The 19714-nt window shown below is 37.4% G+C and overlaps 3 protein-coding genes across 5 annotated transcripts in view; 1 reads left to right on the forward strand and 2 right to left on the reverse strand.

Moving 5' to 3' along the window:
- Nucleotides 1-9661, reverse strand: LOC148700101 (pentatricopeptide repeat-containing protein At3g02330, mitochondrial-like). Its single transcript, XM_089927153.1, has 3 exons — nucleotides 9543-9661; nucleotides 186-2429; nucleotides 1-103 (listed from the first exon to the last, which is right to left on the reverse strand). Exon 2 carries the CDS (start codon nucleotides 2378-2380, stop codon nucleotides 482-484), a length of 1899 nt encoding a protein of 632 aa, XP_089783279.1. The 5' UTR covers nucleotides 2381-2429; nucleotides 9543-9661; the 3' UTR covers nucleotides 1-103; nucleotides 186-481.
- LOC103699494 (peptide chain release factor APG3, chloroplastic-like) overlaps nucleotides 1-17497 on the forward strand; it is a gene marked incomplete at its 5' end in the record, with an annotated part of 34247 nt that extends 16750 nt beyond the window's left edge. Inside the window, 6 exons of the mRNA XM_088710341.2 lie at nucleotides 7416-7488; nucleotides 7709-7841; nucleotides 8394-8451; nucleotides 16174-16221; nucleotides 16458-16541; nucleotides 17022-17497. Of these exons, the coding sequence (XP_088566467.2) occupies nucleotides 7416-7488; nucleotides 7709-7841; nucleotides 8394-8451; nucleotides 16174-16221; nucleotides 16458-16541; nucleotides 17022-17093 (468 nt within the window). The remainder of the gene's footprint in view (nucleotides 1-7415; nucleotides 7489-7708; nucleotides 7842-8393; nucleotides 8452-16173; nucleotides 16222-16457; nucleotides 16542-17021) is intronic.
- The window catches only part of LOC120104703 (pentatricopeptide repeat-containing protein At3g02330, mitochondrial-like), a 19810-nt gene continuing 8557 nt past the window's right edge, over nucleotides 8462-19714 (reverse strand). For all 3 annotated transcript variants that reach the window (XM_088710988.2, XM_089927151.1, XM_088710987.2), the window contains exon 4: nucleotides 8462-9642. The gene's annotated coding sequence lies outside the window, so the exon portion shown is untranslated. The remainder of the gene's footprint in view (nucleotides 9643-19714) is intronic.

The following is a 19714-nucleotide window of genomic DNA, read 5'->3' on the forward strand; positions in this document are numbered from 1 at the left end:
AATTTAGAACTCTTACTTGCTCTGACAGATTCGATCAAGAAAACGAGGATCCTGCTGATTCTGAGGAGCATACCTTTATGTATCTGATTTTAAATATTTTCTCCTGCAATTCATAATAAACCAACAAGAATTAGAATTTATAGGAGAAAAAGCAAGAAAAGAAAGAAATTCAGTAGAAGGATCACCAGAAAACATTCTGCAGAGATGCCCTCCGCTAAAAGTAATTGCTTGAGAGGCATAAGAGCTCGCCATCAGTGAGAAATTTGAATGGTTCTGGTTGGAACCAAGGATGCACTATCCCATGTAGCTCAGATCCATGCTTAAATAGTAGAATGCAGATGAAGGAGAAGGCTGGAAATCTCTGAGAAGCCCATGCTTTTGTCATCCTTCACAACAGCAATCAGTTGGCTGTTCCATGTACCCCTGTTGTTCAAAGCACTCATTGCAAATTCTTCATGTTGCAGCCGAAGAACATTTTTTGCTAAATAGCACCATAACTGCATAGAGGCTCTTCTGTAGTCCTCACCCAACTTAATCCAGGTTCCTTTCTCAATCCTATTCTCATTCTCCTCCTAGTGTTTTCTACATCATCCCACTTCCCTACTTCAGAATACATATTGGACATGAGCACAAGTGTTGGGCTATCTTCACCTTGCATTCCCATTACATGGTCCCTAGCAAGTCGTGCTAGCTCAACATTACCATGAAGCTTGCAAGCAGCTAAAAATACTGTCCACACAGATGCATCAGCCTCAAACGGCATGTTTTCGATAAAGAGTCTTGCCCTATCCAGCATTCCCGCCCTACCAAACAGATCAACCATGCATGCATAGTGTTCCATGCATGGAACTATCCCATACTTAGAAACCATCTGATCAAAGAGTTGAACTCCATTTTCAACTAGACCGCAGTGGCTACATGCAGACAAAAGAGAGACAAAAGTCACATGGCTTGGATCAACATTATGCTTTTCCATCTTAGCATATAGATCCAGCGCCTCATGTCCATATCCATGATGGGCATATCCAGAGATCATTGTGTTCCAAGAGACTATGTCTTTGTTCATGAGTTCATCAAACAACCTTCTGCCATCTTCCAAAGCTCCACATCTTGCATACATGTCCAAAAGAGCACTGTTGGTGAATTCATCCTTTATCCCATGCTTTATGCTGCATCCATGGATGCATCTTCCTTGGTCTAGACCAGCTAGGTGCCCACAAGCCCTTAAGATGCTGGAAAAAGTGAAATTGTTAGGATAGACTTGTGTAGAGCACATTGTTTTAAAGAGCTTTATTGCATCTGAATGGAGACCCAACAGAGTGAGGCCTGATATGATTGTAGTCCACGAAATGACATTTCTATCTTTCATCTTGCCGAAAAATTCTATAGCCTCCTCTGCTGCACCCCTTTTGAGTAAACCATCTAACAGTGCATTTTTGACCATATAATCTGACCCAAAACCATGCTTAATTACATGAACATAGAGACTCCATTCATGTCCACAACATGAAGTCATCAAAGCAACGAAGGTAGCAAGATCCATGTCTAGATGTTGGCGGTTCATTTCAACAAACAGGGCCACAGCCTCATTAAAATTTCCATTTTGCCCATGCCCAGAAATTAATGAATTGTACGAGATGGTATTTCTTTCATTCATGCAATCAAACACTTTACAACCTTCCTCCACCATACCACATTTCATGTACATATCAATCAAAGCAGTGTTAACTACCAAATGTTGCCGAAATCTGGATTTCTCCACGACCCCGTGAATTGTCATTCCCAAGTCAAAAGACTTCAAACCTCCACAGGCTTTAAGAGCACCAGATAAAGTGCACTCATTAGGGTCGAAGCCATCCAACCTCAGCTCACAGAAATATTGCAGTGCAATCCCATCTAGCTCATTTTTTGTGTATCCGCCAATCATGGCATTGTACACAGCAGTATCAGCAGATAAGATGTTCTTGAAAACTGTTTCCAAGCCTTTTATGTCTCCGAACCTACCATACAAATCAATGAGAGAGGTTCCAACAAAACAATTAGAATCAAATCCAGTCTTCACTATAAATCCATGAATTTGCTCCCCGATCTCCCTTTCCAATTCTGAGCAGGCCTTAATCAAGCTACCAAAACTGAACTCTGTTGGCTTGAAATCAAAATCCTGCCTTGCTTCTCCAAAGAGCCGTAGAGCATCCTCATAGGCACCAAAGCCCACATAACCGGAAATCATAGAATTAAGCATCACTGGATCGCCAACTAGGCTCTGCCTGAAAACTGAAACAGCCAACTCCGGATAACTAAGCTTTGAGTACATGTCAATTAGAGCTGTGCTCACGAAAGGGTCTGATCCAAAACCAGAGACAATCACTTGGGCATGCATTTGCTCCCCCAAGCTCAACGATTTCGACTTGGAACAAGCTGCAATCGAGCTAGAGAACACGAACTGGTTAGGCTCAAGGGCTAGTTTATGCAACTGAGCCATCAAATGCAAGGCAAGATTGGGATCACCGGATCGCGAATTGGAAGATATCAAGGTGGAGTAAGAGATAAGGTTTCTTTCGGGCATTTCTTCGAAGAGCTTGCAGGCATTGTCAGATTGGCTGGATTTAGAGTAAAGGTTGAGGAGATGGTTACAGAGAACAGTCTCATGTAAAAAGCCAATCTTGATGATATGGGCATGGAGGGATTTGCCAGCTGGGAGAGAATTTTGGGCTATCGAAGATTTAATGGCCGATGCAATCAAAGAATAGGAGGGGAACAGTTTCTTCTATTTAACTAGCAAATTCCAGTTGCAAGGATTAATTCCAAAAGAAATATGCAGTAACCAGAAAGCTTGGGATAAATTTTGAAAGGCATAAAAAAAAACTTCTAAATCAAAGACCTAGAACATAAAAAAAGACTTATAGTCATAAGAAAATAAATAGATGGCTGCAATCCAAGTATGAAAACAAGATCAATAATGTAAACTACCAACCAGAAATTATACAAATAAAACAAAAGCATTGTCCTTGCTATTTATAAAGAATCAAACCTGAGATTCATCACCTTTGCTAACACTCTCTAACTTTCGAGGCCAACCAAGGTTCCCCTCCATTCCACCCTCTCTATTTCTTGTATCCACCCTCCGGCTCAAACCTCACCTCCTCGTCCTCTCCTCCGCCACAACCGCCTCTTAATCCCACCAAAACCCTCCCCTCCTCTCCTCTCTCTTGCTCGCCTCTTCTCCTCCTCCTACAGCCTCCAACCCCATCGTCGTCGTCTTCCTCCCGTCCCTTCCCCCCCCTCTCTGCCCTCCGCGGTGGCTGCGGCATCTACATGCAGGACTCCAACAATCGCTCTTGGGTTTCTTCTTTTCCGCCCCTCCTCCAAATCTTCCGACTACCCCCGACTACCCCCGACGACCCCTACCTCTCCCTCTCCCTCAAGTCCGGCCTCGTTGCCCTCTTACAAGACAAGCCCCCCTCGCTGGAACCTCCTCCCGGCCTATGCTAAAAATATTTCTGGAGGAGGGACATACCTTAGGAGAAGGGACAAACCATGTCGAAGTCGTGGTTTAAATTTGGAACCCTAGAAAGAAAATCCTAACCTTATGTCAAACGGCTTAAGTGTCAGTTTGTAAGACTCAATAAAATAGAAAATTAACTGAAAATAAAATCCAAAAAATATAAGATAGCTAAATCTAAACTTGACTTAAACCTATATAAATCAGGTTACTTGAGCACTTAGGTGACCGCTAGGGGTGCAAATGGGTAGGATCGGGAGACCCGACCCAGTTGAAAATCGGGTCGGGTCGGGTTGGGTCGATGTATAACCCAGACCTGACCCAAAAAATTTGGATCTGGTCGGGTCTAGTCCGGGTCGGGTCCAGGTTCAGTCCCTAAATACCCTGACAAGAAACTAAATTAACCTGTAAAGATCACATTTTTCACAACCTTTCTTGAATTTAAGAAATTAATCTGGTGAAAGTTCATCTCACAGAAGAGGCAAAACGGAACAGTTTCTTCTATTTAACTAGCAAATTCCAGTTGCAAGGATTAATTCCAAAAGAAATATGCAGTAACCAGAAAGCTTGGGATAAATTTTGAAAGGCATAAAAAAAAACTTCTAAATCAAAGACCTAGAACATAAAAAAAGACTTATAGTCATAAGAAAATAAATAGATGGCTGCAATCCAAGTATGAAAACAAGATCAATAATGTAAACTACCAACCAGAAATTATACAAATAAAACAAAAGCATTGTCCTTGCTATTCATAAAGAATCAAACCTAAGATTCATCACCTTTGCTGTCACTCTCTAACTTCCGAGGCCAACCAAGGTTCCCCTCCATTCCACCCTCTCTATTTCTTGTATCCACCTTCCGGCTCAAACCTCACCTCCTCGTCCTCTCCTCCGCCACAACCGCCTCTTAATCCCCACCAAAACCCTCCCCTCCTCTCCTCTCTCTCGCTCGCCCCTTTTCCTCCTCCTACAGCCTCCAACCCCATCGCCGTCGTCTTCCTCCCGTCCCTTCCCCCCCTCTTTGCCCTCCGCGGTGGCTGCGGCATCTACATGCAGGACTCCGATCGCTCTTGGGTTTCTTCTTTCCCGCCCCTCCTCAAATCTTTCGACTACCCCCGACGACCCCTACCTCTCCCTCTCCCTCTCCCTCAAGTCTGGCCTCGTTGCCCTCTTACAAGACAAGCCCCCCTCGCTGGAACCTCCTCCCGGCCTATGCTAAAAATATTTCTGGAGGAGGGACGTACCTTAGGAGAAGGGACAAACCACGCCGAAGTTGCCGGACCCCGAAGAGACTCGCAGGTGCACAGAAAGGGGAGATCGATTCGGGAAGAAGGGAAAGCCAGATAGGGTCTTCTCCAGATCTAGGGTTCCTCCGCCGCAACCAGATAGGGTCTTCCTCTTTTCTAGATCTAGGGGACTCGGAAGCGAAGAAGGGACTTATATCTTATGGGCTATGACTAGCGGGCTGCGAGCCTGTGGGCTTGAGGAGTCACAGACTTACGGGACTTGGAGCGCTTTTCCCTTGCGGGCTGCGGGCCTGCGGCTGCGGCTTGTAGGCCTGCGGGTCTAAAGGGGTAATCCGGCTTCGGGTCGAGTCGGATAAGGTCTTTTGGTAAACGATCCAAAATTGACCCAAAAAAAAAGGGTTGGGTCGGGTCGGGTTGGGTTTACGCGGGTTGGGCCGGGTCACGGGTCAACCTGACCCATTTGCAGCCTTAGTGACCGCCTAAGGCAATAAGAAGGTTCTAACACTCAGACGACCTTGACTTGGACCATCATAAATAATGTCGATGCATTCTATACTACCTATATACTTTTGTAAGTATGCACATATAGCATATATATACATATAAATATATGTTTTTTTGCATGTATATGTATGTATGTATACATGCATACATACGTACATGCATACACATATACACACAAACAAATTCATAACGATATATACATGCATATGAGATATATCGTATGTATATATACACACATATAATTACACACATATATCATATGTATATCATATGCATATGACATATAATTACGCATGTGTTTATATATATGTATATACAACTACATAAACATATAGGTATGTCCATCCATGCATCCATGCATGCATGTGTGCATACATATATATAAACACATATATATATATATATCCATGTATATATATTATATATTATATATATGTATATACATATATAAATATTATATATTATATATATGTATATACATATATAAATATTTATGCATATACATCTATACATATATAGTTATACATATATATGTATATATATAATATACACATATAGGTATATGTATATATCTATACACACACACATATACATGTGTGTGTGTGTATGTATATATGTGTGTGGGTGTGTGTATATATGTATAGATATGTATGTATGTATGTATGCACACCATTTATAATAATATATACATTCATGTAACTTTGTGTTCACATATATCATATGTATATATGTATATGTGTGTTTTTGTATACAATTGTCTATGAAAAAATATTTATACATACGATTGTGTACATATACAGGAATCTAAGTACACATGCACACATATATTTTCACATACAATACATACATACATACATTGTAATTCTCCTTTTATAAATGGCATATTAATGCTTTTAAGGGAGTAAGGTAAATCAGATTGGTTGTATTAGAAAAGTAAAAAATAATTTGAATGTAATTATTAAAAAGTGTTGCTAAAAGGCGTGCTCAAGTTTGCACTTTGGCTTTCTCTTCCTAACCCTATTCTGTTGGAGCTGTTTGCACCACGTTAGAACAGCCCCCTTAAGCTTCATGTGACAAAATCTACTTATCATCTGGTTGGCACACTCATGAGTTTTACATTAGGGTTTGACTAAGGCAGAGATCTGAGACTTGGGAAAAAAACACAACAAATTCACCAAAAGTTTGGGAAGAGGTCTAATAACTAATAACTACGAAACAACTAAAAATAAAAAGCAACGACTCGATCTAGGCATAATGACAAAGATGAGAATACAGAAAGTATGGTGATGCAAGTTGCAGCTGTTCGGTCATGGTTTTTTCATTATGTCAATCACCATCAGGTTTTACAATGATGCTGCCAAGCAAATTTGTTGTAGGTGATGAAGCAGCAGAAAAGTAAATGATGCCAGCTGATTACACAAGATGGACTAAAATTCTAAATAAAGATTAAATTAAGAAAAATTTCAATCAAAACAACATGAAAACAAGCATGCAAAGGGAAATGAATGAAGAAGGGAAACATAATGTTCCAGTGTGGAATGTAGAGGGATCACAAGAGAAAACAAAAGGGAGCTTGGGGGAGGGGGCGGTGGATGTGTATGGTAGGAAGAAACTATGTGAAGGTTAGAGGGATAAGAAACCTACCAATCTGATGTGGAGTTGGTTTGATCACAGCCAAACCCCATTTAGGTTGGTTAGCGTGTACTAACCATAGTCTCACATTAACAAATGATTGGATGGTGGATGACAAACTGTATGGGGTAAAAAGTTTGAGAAATGTAGGAGAAACCATGTACTTTTAATATATGTACTTTTGTTCCTGAATTACTGTCCAGTTCCTCTAGACATTTTTTTATTGATATTGTTTACCAGATAAACTGATAATATCAATGAACACGTTCTGTTTGATTCTGGAGGTTTATGTCTTCAATGATTTTAATATATGCTAATCATATTTGGAGATTACTATCTTGAATAATTTTACATGGTAGTCTCATTCAATTTTTAAGCTTTATGCTAAAAATAATAGCCAGTCAGAGAAAATGTAATTAATGATGATATGCACTGATAAAACCCTTCTCAGGATGTCTTCTATTTTAAATGGATTGCGTGTCAATTTTTATATTTTATATATGTCTGACGAAAAGTAATACCTCTTATTAGGCTGATGAAGTTGAAGTGGTAATTGATCCAAAAGACATCGAACTTACAACGGCAAGATCTGGGGGAGCTGGAGGTATAAATCATTATATTATATTGTTTAGCATTTTCATCAAAAAAATGATATTGTTTAGCACTCTCTTATACAAGGAAGGGACTTGTCTTAGTGTTTTTTCCCCCAAGCAAAAAACACTTCCCCACTGTTATACTCTGCCACTGCAGCAGGCTATATTAATATCATCTTCATGATTCTTTGTTTTTTCAAGTTCTTCTAGTCATGTACTAAATGGATGCAGGGCAGAATGTCAATAAGGTGGAAACAGCTATCGATCTTTTCCATAAGCCAACAGGAATACGGATCTTCTGTACTGAAGAAAGAACTCAACTTCAAAACAAAAATCGTGCACTTCAGTTACTGAGAGCAAAGCTGTGAGTATGCTAGGAAGCTAATTAGGATTTAAACTAAATTAGTATTTCATGCATGATTTCATTATTCCATCCCTATTTCTTCCTTATAGCACCAGCTCTATCTGATGAAATTTTCATATCCTTATGCACTTTTTGTTTTTACTTATACTTTTCCCTCATGTTGTCCATAGTAATACCATACTTTGATGAAATCATCGCCTCATCATACCTAGTTATCTGCAGAATTGAAACAAGAATTCTAGAGCACATGGTTGCTGCTGCCTCTTGTACTAAAGTTGCAGTGCGCTGATTTTATTGTGCACATCTAATAGATTTGCATAGGCTGCAAACAGTGGCCCTGGCTTCAAACTTTGCCAACATTATTTGGAAATTTAATATTATCTAGCACATTTCATTTGCTCTCTTGTATAGCATTTGAAGTTGTTTTTTTGCTTGTTTTGCTTGTTCATTGTGGCCAAGAATCGTGAACAAAACTGACAAGCCTCATACCTTTTATGCATGCTTTACATTAGAATCATGTTAATGATATATCCTTCACAATGAATAATGCAGCTATGGGATTAAAGTACGGGAACAGCAAGAAGCAATAAGAAACCAGAGAAAATTGCAGGTTTGCAATCTGAATATCAAAGAGATGTAATTGTCATTTTGAATGTTGTGTGCTTTCTCATTGAATGGACAGTTCTTTTGAATTGTCTATGCTTGTAAATCCATATACGGGTTCAATTTCTTCGGCTTTTCAAATAATGAAATCATATCATGGTTTCTCAGTGCCTTAAATGCTGCAACAAGATATGCTCTTACCTGAAAAAGTAACCTGATAAGACTAGCATTAATGCTTGAAAATTGAAATACAATAGTAACTAGTGTTGAGATTAGCATTCACAACTACAATGTGTATCCATTTGCTAAAACTACTTATACAAATCATTCTAGAGGATGCTGATCAATGTTTTAAGTCTTGGTATGAGCCCTATACATATAAGTTCTTGTTTTGACACATGGTTTATTATTTTAGCCAGCACAGCAATTAGTACCATGTTTCAGTATGTTGGTGTGCAAGGCCCATAACAGTACCAATATCCTGGTTGGTACAATATGCCCCATAGCACCTGGAACGGTATGGAAAATTTTCAACCTCAAATATATCTTTAATAAAAGGAGATGGTGCAGATGAGGATTCTAAAGCATAACTTCACAGTACTTTGATTCAGTAGGTGAAAGGCAGCAATAAGCTCTCCAGTATATGGTGGCTAGTTTTTGGATGAACACAAGCATTGGTCCTCTCAGATTTAATTGAACGATGAAAGTTACATTTTTACTTTTTAATCCAAAATGTATTGGAAGCATGAGGAAAAGCTAATAGACATCGAGCAATGAGAACCAAAGTTCAAGATCTGCTTTTTGCACTCTGTAGTATGTCATGAATGTTTATACCATAAAGTAGGAATGAAATTGCATCCTTGGAAGTAGAAGCAGGTATTCAGTGATTGCTTGGCTTAATAGGTGCATTTGAGATATAATAGAACACTTATTCAGGAGCAAACAAACATGTCTTATGTGATATAATGGATGTCTGAAAAGGCAACAGCTGATGCAAGGTATGCTAAACAAATGAGTTACAGGGAAACAGACAAATCTGACCTGAAAATATATGATTACCCTAGAAAAAATTAGATAAAATGATTGGTTAATACTGACCCTGAGCGAATACTAGCTGTGAAATTACTTGCAAGGGTTGGAGTTGTTGATAAACAATGAACCCAAATTTCCGAAGCATAATAAATGACCGGAGAGGCAACTGCTGATGCAGAAGTATGTCAGGTAAATGAGTTACAAGAATCAGCAATATATGAAATAAGTATGTATGATTTGCTAGAAAGAAAAGATCAAATAATGAGCAAATACTGCCTCGAAACAATCTGAAAGGATTGGGAGTGTTGACAGAGCAATGAACCAAAATTTCTGAAGCGCAATAGAATTTATCATCCTTTCTGTGAACCTGCTTTATGCTAGTTCTAGAAGCCATGGACACAACCTAGATCATCTACACAAACTCAGACGCATGGAATGCCGTACCGGTCCGTACCGGCCGGTACGGGCCGGTACGTACCGGTCCGGCCGTGGACCGGTACCGGAACGGATAAAAAACCGGTATTTCCGGTTTTTTATCCGAACCGGCCGGTACGGGTGCGTACCGGCCGGTTCGGGCCCGTACCGGCCGGTTCGGGCCCGTACCGGCCGGTTCGGAGCCCGTACCGGTGCGGCCGGTTCGCACCGGTACGATTTTTTTTTTTTTTTAGAACCACAGCGCGCGGCGCTGTGGTTTTTGAAACCACCGCGTACCGGCCGGTACGGAACCGGTACCAGCCGGTACGTACCGGACCGGACCGGTACCGTACCGGTCCGGCCGGCCACCGGTACGCCGACCGGTACCGGTACGGCGGACCTTGTCAGACGTTCTTTATTGCCACTTCCAGTTATTGAATACTTTGATTGGTTATAAGAACTTGATGAGAATCATGGTTAGGGGAGAGTAAATGAGTTCAAGGAACCAGCAAATAGGGGCATGATTTTCTTGGGAAAGAAGAAAAGAAATGATCTGATAATGAACAAAATACTAGTTCTGAATCTACTTGAAAGGATGAGATTGTTATCGACAATGTTTTAAATCCTGGTATCAAGGCTTATCTTAGTCTGGGCTAGATTGGTACAGTATGGGGATGAAACATGTTACACCTAAGCAACCATTATTCAAAAACTGAAGAGAAAAAAAAATGAAAAAAATAAAAGTTCTCCTAGGATGTTACGCCATCTCAAGTATCAGGATGCACCAGTCCCAGTTTGGAAAGACCTAGGGTCTTGGATGTGTCCCAGGACCCAGTCTTTTTACAGGTTGATCTGGAATGGCTAGGACAAACTGGGTCAGAGCGGGTCTAGAATCCTTGGTTATAGAACAATGAACCAAATTTCTGACATGAACCCTCTATTTTATAGTTTTATAACCCATGATTTAGGGGTTTTGACCTATTTGCCCCTTCAGCATAAAATTTCAAGATAGTCCCTTTTCCTTCTAAAAAGACATTTAGCACCTGTTTTTTGATGAATGGGAGAAACAGTCTCTGTTTCTTAATTAATGAGTAATGATTAACTCCAATCTTTTTCTAGTTAACAGTGACTATGATATCAATTTTTCTTTATTCTCTTTACTCTCCTTTCCTTTAAGGTGTTTTTCCTATCATTCTAAAAGAATTCAGGTTATAGTTGGCATTTAAGCAGGAACAGATTAAAGAAATTAGTCATTAGTTGTATTGCAGGGACTGTTTTGTCCCATTTACCAAAAATTAGGAGCTAGATGCCTCTTCAGAAGAAAGGGGATATTTTGAGGATTGGGTTGGAAAATGGGGACTGATACGTCAAAATCTCAGGTTTTTTCTGCAAAGTCCAATATTGAAGACATTTTCTGGTTGTATGAACCCAATGAGAATCATGGCTGAGGGTGAGAATAGCCTGCTGTTTCCTTTCCTTTTTTTTTTAGTATTTATTGTCTTCTCTGTCTCTCTTTTTCTATGATGATGAGAACTCAAAACATTCATGTTTAAAAAGGTCATCTCTCTCTCTCTCTCTCTCTCTCTCGCCCCTCTCTCAATACAAGTTGTTTGTCGCCACCATTAAGTAGTAAAGATGGTCAATGTTGTCATCGTATACATGATGCCAATTTTTTCTCACCTACAGAATGTTGGTTGAAAGAAGATTGATGGGAAACATTTTTTAAGTGTGTTTTGACATTTTACCAAACTGAGCTGGTCTTGTTGCAATTTTCAAATTGTATAAATTGTCAATGGAGGATTCAAAAATAAAAAAAAAATCTTGGCAAAGTATCCTGAAAGAAATTTTGCAGCCATGGTAACTATTGCGTGGACCGATTGATCTTCTACCTATTCATCATGTTAAAAATTAGTCATCATCTTCTTGATGTAATTTCTTTTAACGATTTTTCAATGGTAGATGATCCCTACAAATGTGACTTGAATGATTGTTGGATCGATCACATTCTAGCCATCAATAAAAAGGAGAAAAATCCTTCCCTGTGAGATGAAATTGTGATAGATTAGCTTGATAAAAATGAGTTGGTGAAGAATATGGTAAGAGAGTAGCCATAATGGACTGGCAATGGAGAATGTATATTTGTATCATATATGATAAAATTGGTGGTATAAAGTGAAGGGAATTAAATGAAGGGAAAGAGTGAACTTATTTAACATCTTCTAATGTTCCCAAAAATAGATAGTAATATTTTGTTGAAAGAAGTAATCCTCAGGAAGAAGGTCATTACGGTAATATAGATATTCATATGAAAAGGGCTTCCATACATACTGGCAACTAGGCATGTGAAATACACATTAGCAGAAAGAGCAAATGAATATTAGTTTTTAAATCCTTACATACAAATTATTAAAATGAATATGAAATGTTACTTATATAAAATATATTGTTACGAGAAACTTAAGAGGAAAACACTACAATATTAGATGGAAGATTTTAAATTAAGCAACTCTAACAATAAAAAAATAAAATTTGAATGTTAATTGATCTTTAATGATTTAGTTGGTCAATGATTGGAGAGAGATGAATGAATCAAGTACTTAAGATAGGAAAGACATATAGGAAAGAGAGCTAAAATGTTACCTTATTTATTCCTACAAAAAAGGCAAGCATATGTTGTTTGGTCAGATTTCCATTTTAGCTATGAAAAAAGATTGATAATTTTGAAAAAAAATTAAGCACTTTTGGTCTGAAAATTTGATGATCTAAATCAAGAGAAAAGTACGCCAAAGTTTAAAATTGTCATTTTTAATAAACTATATCTTTCTATATTATAATGGAAATGATGATTTTGAATTTTGGCGTAATCTCCTTTAGATTCCATCTGCCAACTTTCCAGATGAAAATGCCCATAATATTTTTTCAAAATCACCTGTCTCTCTTTGGCGAATCTTAGCAAAATGGAAATCCAACCAATCAACAAATGCCTTCCTAGTTTTGGAAAATTAATAGGTAGCGTATTAGCTCTTTTGCATCTATTTTTTCTTTCCTATTTTAATTGCTTAATTCATGTATCACTCCAATCACAAACCAACTAAACTATTCTAGAATGATTAGCATTTAAAATTTAATTTTTATTGACATAAATTTTTAATTTAAAATCTTCCATCTCTATATAGTAATTTTTTCCTTTTAAGTCTCTCTCCTTGATAATAATCCAATTTATAAGAATATTATTTTTATCTATATAATATTTTTATAGTTTTTATTTAATGTGATTTGAAATTTTATTTTCAGTTCTTTCCTTTAAACGTGCATTATGCATGCTCGGTTGCTAGACATGAAAAAATTAACCACTCTTTTTCCTTCTATTTAGCGCTAGAAAAATAACTTAGACACCCCTTATATAAGTGTTCAAGTATGAATAGTTTGAGTGTTACTTCCATGGTCATACCCCTTTGCTTATAAATTGGGTTCGGGTGTGGCTGGGGGTGTTTTGGGGGTGGTGGGGGGGGGGGGGGGGGGTGAGTGAGTCTTGAAGTGGTGTTATTACTGAGATTTGACCTCGAGTAATTATATTACTAGGGTGAGAGGAGGTCCAGTGGTAGTTATATATGGGTGGGACTCCCGTATGGGACTCCCTCCTATTCTTAAGAAAAAAGTATCGTTAGTTTAAGAATATGTGTTAGGTCTTATTTGGGAAAAAATAAATAAGAAATAGACCATTTCATTTTAATCTTGTTGCTTTAGGAAGACTTGAATTCTTTTATTGTATTAGGAAGGTGCTCTTGAACTACCTGCAACAACCATAACCATCCATCTTTTCCCCAACTACTTGGGATCGCCTTCATGGATCCTCATTTGCCAAGGTGATCGTAAACTTTCTACCGTCAAAAATAAGGTAGTGCTGTAGTTGGAAGGGGCATTATTTTTAAAAGACTGGAGGAGCGAAATGGGCAGTTAGGGGGCTGCTCAGTGCCTAGGTTCTAGGCAGGCACCTAGGTGGCCGCCCAACTTCCTGAACTACTACTGCTGATACAATTCGACTATTGGAACTGCTCATCATCTTCCCTCTCTTCCATTCTCTTAGTGAAGCTTAGGGTTACGGCATATGGCATTGCATAAACGGGTAATGGGGAAGGGATAAATTATTTAACTATAAAGGTCGGTTATGGCTTAATGGGCATTCGACCTATATAAACCCGAACCCATGACATTCATGACATTCTTGCCGCCACACCTAGGCATGGCACTTTGGGCGTGCTCTGCGTAAGGCAAGTGTTTAGGTGGGCGCCTGGCCAGCTTTTAGAAAAATGGGAAGAGGGACCAGTGTTTGGGTTGAGGAGTTCATTTATATACCTTACTAGGGTTTATTTGGAAGGGTGCCACTGCCATGCCCTTGGAATTATAAAATATGTTGTGATAAAATATTTTTTCTAATTTTTTCAGTCTGTTGTATCCTGACAACCAGGATCAGTTTGAAAATATAAGCTCATAATTTGAAAATATCTCCCTATCAATAATTTCTGGATAAAGTTAAAGTACATATGATATTAGTATATAATTGTTTCAATTCTTTTAAAAAGATCCATCTTCAGTCCACAAAAGTCCTCAGGTTACAAAGTGAGCCTAGTCTTACTTTTACTTGAAATTCCAAAAACAAATCCAATGTGAAACAAGGGTTTGTTTTCAGAGTCTCATCCGATAATGATCTATATAATGCTCAATTTTATGTATATATGGGACGTTTGTGCTTGTTTTGGTTATCTCATCATGTAATTGAATTTCACAAAAAGGACTTTATAAAGATTAAATTCAGATTTTGCAAGTATTGAGAAGATTAAAACTTCAGAGCCTCCTGGTGTCAAGTGGATCCAAGTTGTGTACTTAGGCATCCCAAAAAAGTGAATTTGTAAAAATTTATTTCTAATCTGTGAGACTCAAGCTTAAATCTCCTCTCATATGGTATCAAGTTCCGAAACCTAAGTTCTATATGTATTTCTTAATCCTCTCATTTAGAACTTGTGGATTTGTTATCTTTCTATTCAATTTTTTTGGATCTTTCATGAAATTTTCAAATTTTAATTCAAAATATTGCAAGTGTTCAGGACTTCAGGGAATCTGTGGATTTCTTTTGCCCGCTATGTTTATATAAAGATGATTTATAATTCACATTTCTTTGGTTTAGGGTAACAGACATTTAGATTTAGATTACCATTTATTGTCATTATATTTTTTTTATTTGTTATGTTGATAAATATTTGAGCCCCAAATAATTGAAGCAAAACACTTGGACTCCCAGCTGATACAATGTTCTCTATGATGATGTCTACTATATTCTCCTCATTGGCTTTATCTGTCTTTATATTATATTTCTATTTGATGTTTCTTCCTAAAGTTTCTTGTTATTTTGTGGTTTATGTTGCCAAAATTGGAGCCACTACAACTGCCGAATGCAGAAACTGAAACTGATTTGGCTCCACCAGATGGTAAACTGAATTTGATGGGCTGTTTGGTTGTTTATAAGCTTTAGTAAGACAGATAATCATGAAACCTGAGTTTATGTAAAACAGGTTTTGTGAATTTATTTTTAAATTTTTATTTTTTCAGTGAGGCTGATATTCATAAAACTCAATTTTCAGGTTTTATGATCTGTCAGTTTTCTAAAAGAAGTTATATAAAAAGCAATCAAACAACAATTAAATAAAAGTCATATAATTTATAATTTGTGCAAATCCGTTTTAGAACACCTGGCATCCAAACAACCCCTGGGCTTTTTGAATCTCGACATTAAGAACACTCAAAATTTATTGCTTTAGTAAACCATATATACATCATAGTCTATCTTGAACTGCTAAGAAGTGTCTCAAGTAGACAAAGACCATACATGAACCGAAAAGGGAAAAGAGGTTGACATTTTGCAAGCACTTGTTGTTTTTCTTTTTTATCGATATTCTCCTACCTTTATTTTTATGTGTTTTCTTTATGCCGAGTAACCTTTCAAATATAATAATATATGATTAACTAGATTGCTTTATTTTAGTACTTTTTTCTGAGCATGGTTGAATGAAGTTGGATGTTTATTTGTTATATGCTTTGTTTTAGCATGCCCACTAACTTTTCAAATAATAATAAAATATGATAATTAGACTGTTTTGTTTGAGTACTTTTTCTGAGCATTGTTGAATGAGATGGGTAAGAACCTTATCACATTTATATCGGATAATCATTATGATGAAACTTTAACCATCATATGCATTTGCAAAAAATTGCTTGAAAATTGTAGGTTGGCACTGGTGCTCGTGCAGAAAAAATAAGGACATACAATTACAAGGTAAACAGATAATCTTTGCCATTTTCAGAATTAAGACCAACTGTTGGACAAATTTATTCAATTTTCACTATTAGGTGCGTAAGATTGATAGACGTATGTGTTTCAACTCAGGATAGTTAATGATCAAATTTCCCTAATAGAACATTTTTTTTTTCAAAAATAAAATCATAATAATGCAGGGATCTTTGATTCCCCCATCCTATCTAATAATCTGATGACTTTGTATTGATTTGTAGGATAATAGAGTAACCGACCACCGGTTGAAGATGAACTTTGAGCTCACGTCCTTTCTCTCTGGAAATATTGAGACAGCCGTTCAGGTTTGTGGTCATGAGGAATGACTGTTTAAGTTATGATCCTTCTTAGATTTGCTTGTGATTCATTTTTTAAAAAAAATGGAATAGGAAAAATAATTTATTTATTCTTTTAATATAGCATTTTTTAAGGTACGAGACATGTCCACAAGAGGTGCCGATGAATCAAATAGTTGTTCTCTTTATGGTGCGAGTGATTGTTGTCATGCTGTTATATAGGCATATTCTTAAATGTCCATGATTGAGATGTAAACTCAAGTTCAGTTCTGCAATAAACTAGGTTATATCCGGTTTAATTTATCAAAGCATTTTTTGAGTTTGCCATCTAAGAACTAATGACAATTACTGTCTCAAAGAACTTTCTGTACAACAAAAGACAAGTTTAAACAAAATAGTGAAACTTCATGCAGCTCCTAAGTTTAAATTAGTTTAATCATGCAAGAAATCTCACAAAACTGAATATTTTGTCACTCGTGTTCTTTGCAGGCATGTGCAGCCATGGAGCAGAGGGAACTCTTGGAGGAGCTGGCTCAGTCAATTGGTGCACCTAATGTTTGAATGTTTGATTGATATGCAGTTTTATTTTCCAGCAAAGTTTGAGTCCTGGCACAATCCAAATCTAGGCTCTTGTCTAGCCTGCACTAATCTTCATCTCAGAAAATGATCACAGGAACAAGTGGTGACTGGTATCCATCTATGAGCATTCTCTTTTACCAAAATTTCTTAGTGGGTGCCATCTAACAGAGCAGCACTATTTTTTGTAGCATGGTTGTTGATACTTAATGCTGTAAATGAAAATCAAACTTCTCCCTTACTTCAAATAAGGGTATAAAATGGTCACTTCAAACTGTAATGTTGTTTTCTACAGCAGAAATTCACTTTTTTGTTTTTAATATTGGAAAGCTTTGTATAATTTTTCAATTTATTTATACGAAGTTCAAAGAAAAACACACTAGATACCATATTTCTTTCTTAGTCGGTGTGAACTTTTTCTTTTCTAAAATCTTATAGATTTAACAATTCTACTTAAAAACAGGATGTTTTATTGGTGTCATCTTGTTTCGGAAACAGGATACATGTGGCTCGAGTGGTAGCTTTGGATGCTGCTGGCTCTTGTTAAATTGCTGCCAATTGGGCATATGCAATCTCGTGCATGTGCTAAAATTTTTGAGAAGGATTAGAAAAATTATAATATCATCTTCTCTAATTTGAGCAATTCTTGCTCACTTTTTCTTCTTTAATTTTTTTTCATTTGGGCCGTTTGAATTACCAAATTATTCTGATGTAGTTCCGACGTTCATCTACGTTAGTAGAGTAGTTGTACCTGATGATCACATGATAAATAAATTTGTTGTGGGATCAAAATGTTCTTTATATCAGTTATTCGGGATGGAGTTTTGGTACTAAGGATACCGCGAATTATTTCTCTAAGTAACTGAGGCTTCATGGCATTTAAAGAAACTTGAATGGAGAGGGAGAGAGAGGAAAGAGGGAGAGGAGGGAGAGAGAAAGCAATTGAAGCAAGCTTCGGTTCTCTTCAGTTCACCCTATCGACATTATTAAGGATGTCATCGACCAACATAAATCCTGGTTGGTCTTTTTTTCAAAAATATGCGAGATGTGTTGTCGTTGCTCTAATTTTCTTGATTATTCTTTCATTTTTCGGTTCAATCTCCAATCTCAACTTGATGTTCCAAGTAAACTGCGAATGTGGTTACGTTCGTTGTCATGATTTGCATGGAGAGAAATCATTAAAAGGCTCTTGCAGCGCAATAAGAAGTAGAGCTAGCAAAATATAAGCCGACACGTCAATCTGACTCGTGGTCAACCTGCCATAAACAGGTTTAGATTTGGACTAAACGAGTTCAGGTCGTAAATAGGATGACTTGTTTAATTTATTTGACATTGGGATCGGGTTCAGGTCTCAGACATTTGGTACATTTAATCTGTTTAGCCTATTTAATATTCGGGTTGAATTGGGTCAGATAACCCGTTTAACCTGTTTAACCTTTTTAAGATATATTTAACCTATTTAAAATCTGCTTAACATGTTTCTACTCTATTTAAACTGACTCGCTTAATTGGTTAACTCGTTTAAATCTACTTAACCCGTTAAAAACCCACTTAACCTATTTAACCCGTTTAACCTGATTTGACTTATTTAATAAATTCGTTATGCATGTATTACCTATTTAATAGACAGGTCGGTTTCAGATCTAAATTTTTGGCCTGTTTAATAATTAGGACAAGTTTAAGTTGACAAATTTTTGATCCGATTTATATCCAATCTGACCCGACCCGATCTGATCGCCACCTCTAATAATAAGTTTGATGCTTCATGGCTGGAAAAGAAAGAGCAAATGTTTGATGTTTTGTATGCTGGCTTCATAGATTGTTGCAGGTAGCTGTTTTATAGGGTCTCATATTAAACATGTGGTGTATTAAGAGTCTCAAGTTCACAATCAATGGGGTCTAATGTTGAATGTTTTGGGACAGTCCTAGGTTGGATGTTTTAGGGACTATCTCAGCTACTGCAATAAGAGTCAGATTGACTGCTTAATCAAATGGCTTTACTTGCTGAATCAAAGGGCTTTACCTGACCTAATGTACTAAAAGCAACAAGTGATGGAATTATACTAATCCCAAACCATTGTTTCATTCAAATTCTGCACCAGAACCACTCCAAACCTTTCTGATTCCGAGCAATTTCACAATGTCTTGGATATTTTGAAGTCAAAATATATGGCCTAAGTTATATATCTCCAACATAAGTTTAAACTCACCCCCCTACTTTTACCTAGTTGCACTCACATTCCTTGAGTTTGAAAATGGCAAAAGATAGGCAACTGAAATCTTGAATCCTTATAGGCTGGCTGGATGAAGTCTATGCTCTCTCTCCTATGCTATATATCCACTTAGCTGCTATCTTGAATTGTGCCCTCGAGGCATTTGTCACATCCAAATAAGGTGCCTCTTCTTCTAATTATTTAAAGAGTCCCTGAGCTGTTCTGGGTCATGATTGCATGCCAGAGACTGGCTAAATCATGTACTCATATGCTTCAATAAATGTGGGTTTGGAATATCGATTATCGACAAAGTCCTCAACTTACTTCCTCATGATATTATTACTGCCACAACATCACAACATAGGATGCCAGAGTGATCCCAGCTTCTACATC

This window comes from Phoenix dactylifera, chromosome 14 (assembly GCF_051530095.1).
Source record: "Phoenix dactylifera cultivar Ajwa chromosome 14, Ajwa_hap1_PhDact_Kaust_v1.1, whole genome shotgun sequence".
Taxonomy (NCBI): Eukaryota; Viridiplantae; Streptophyta; class Magnoliopsida; order Arecales; family Arecaceae; genus Phoenix; species Phoenix dactylifera.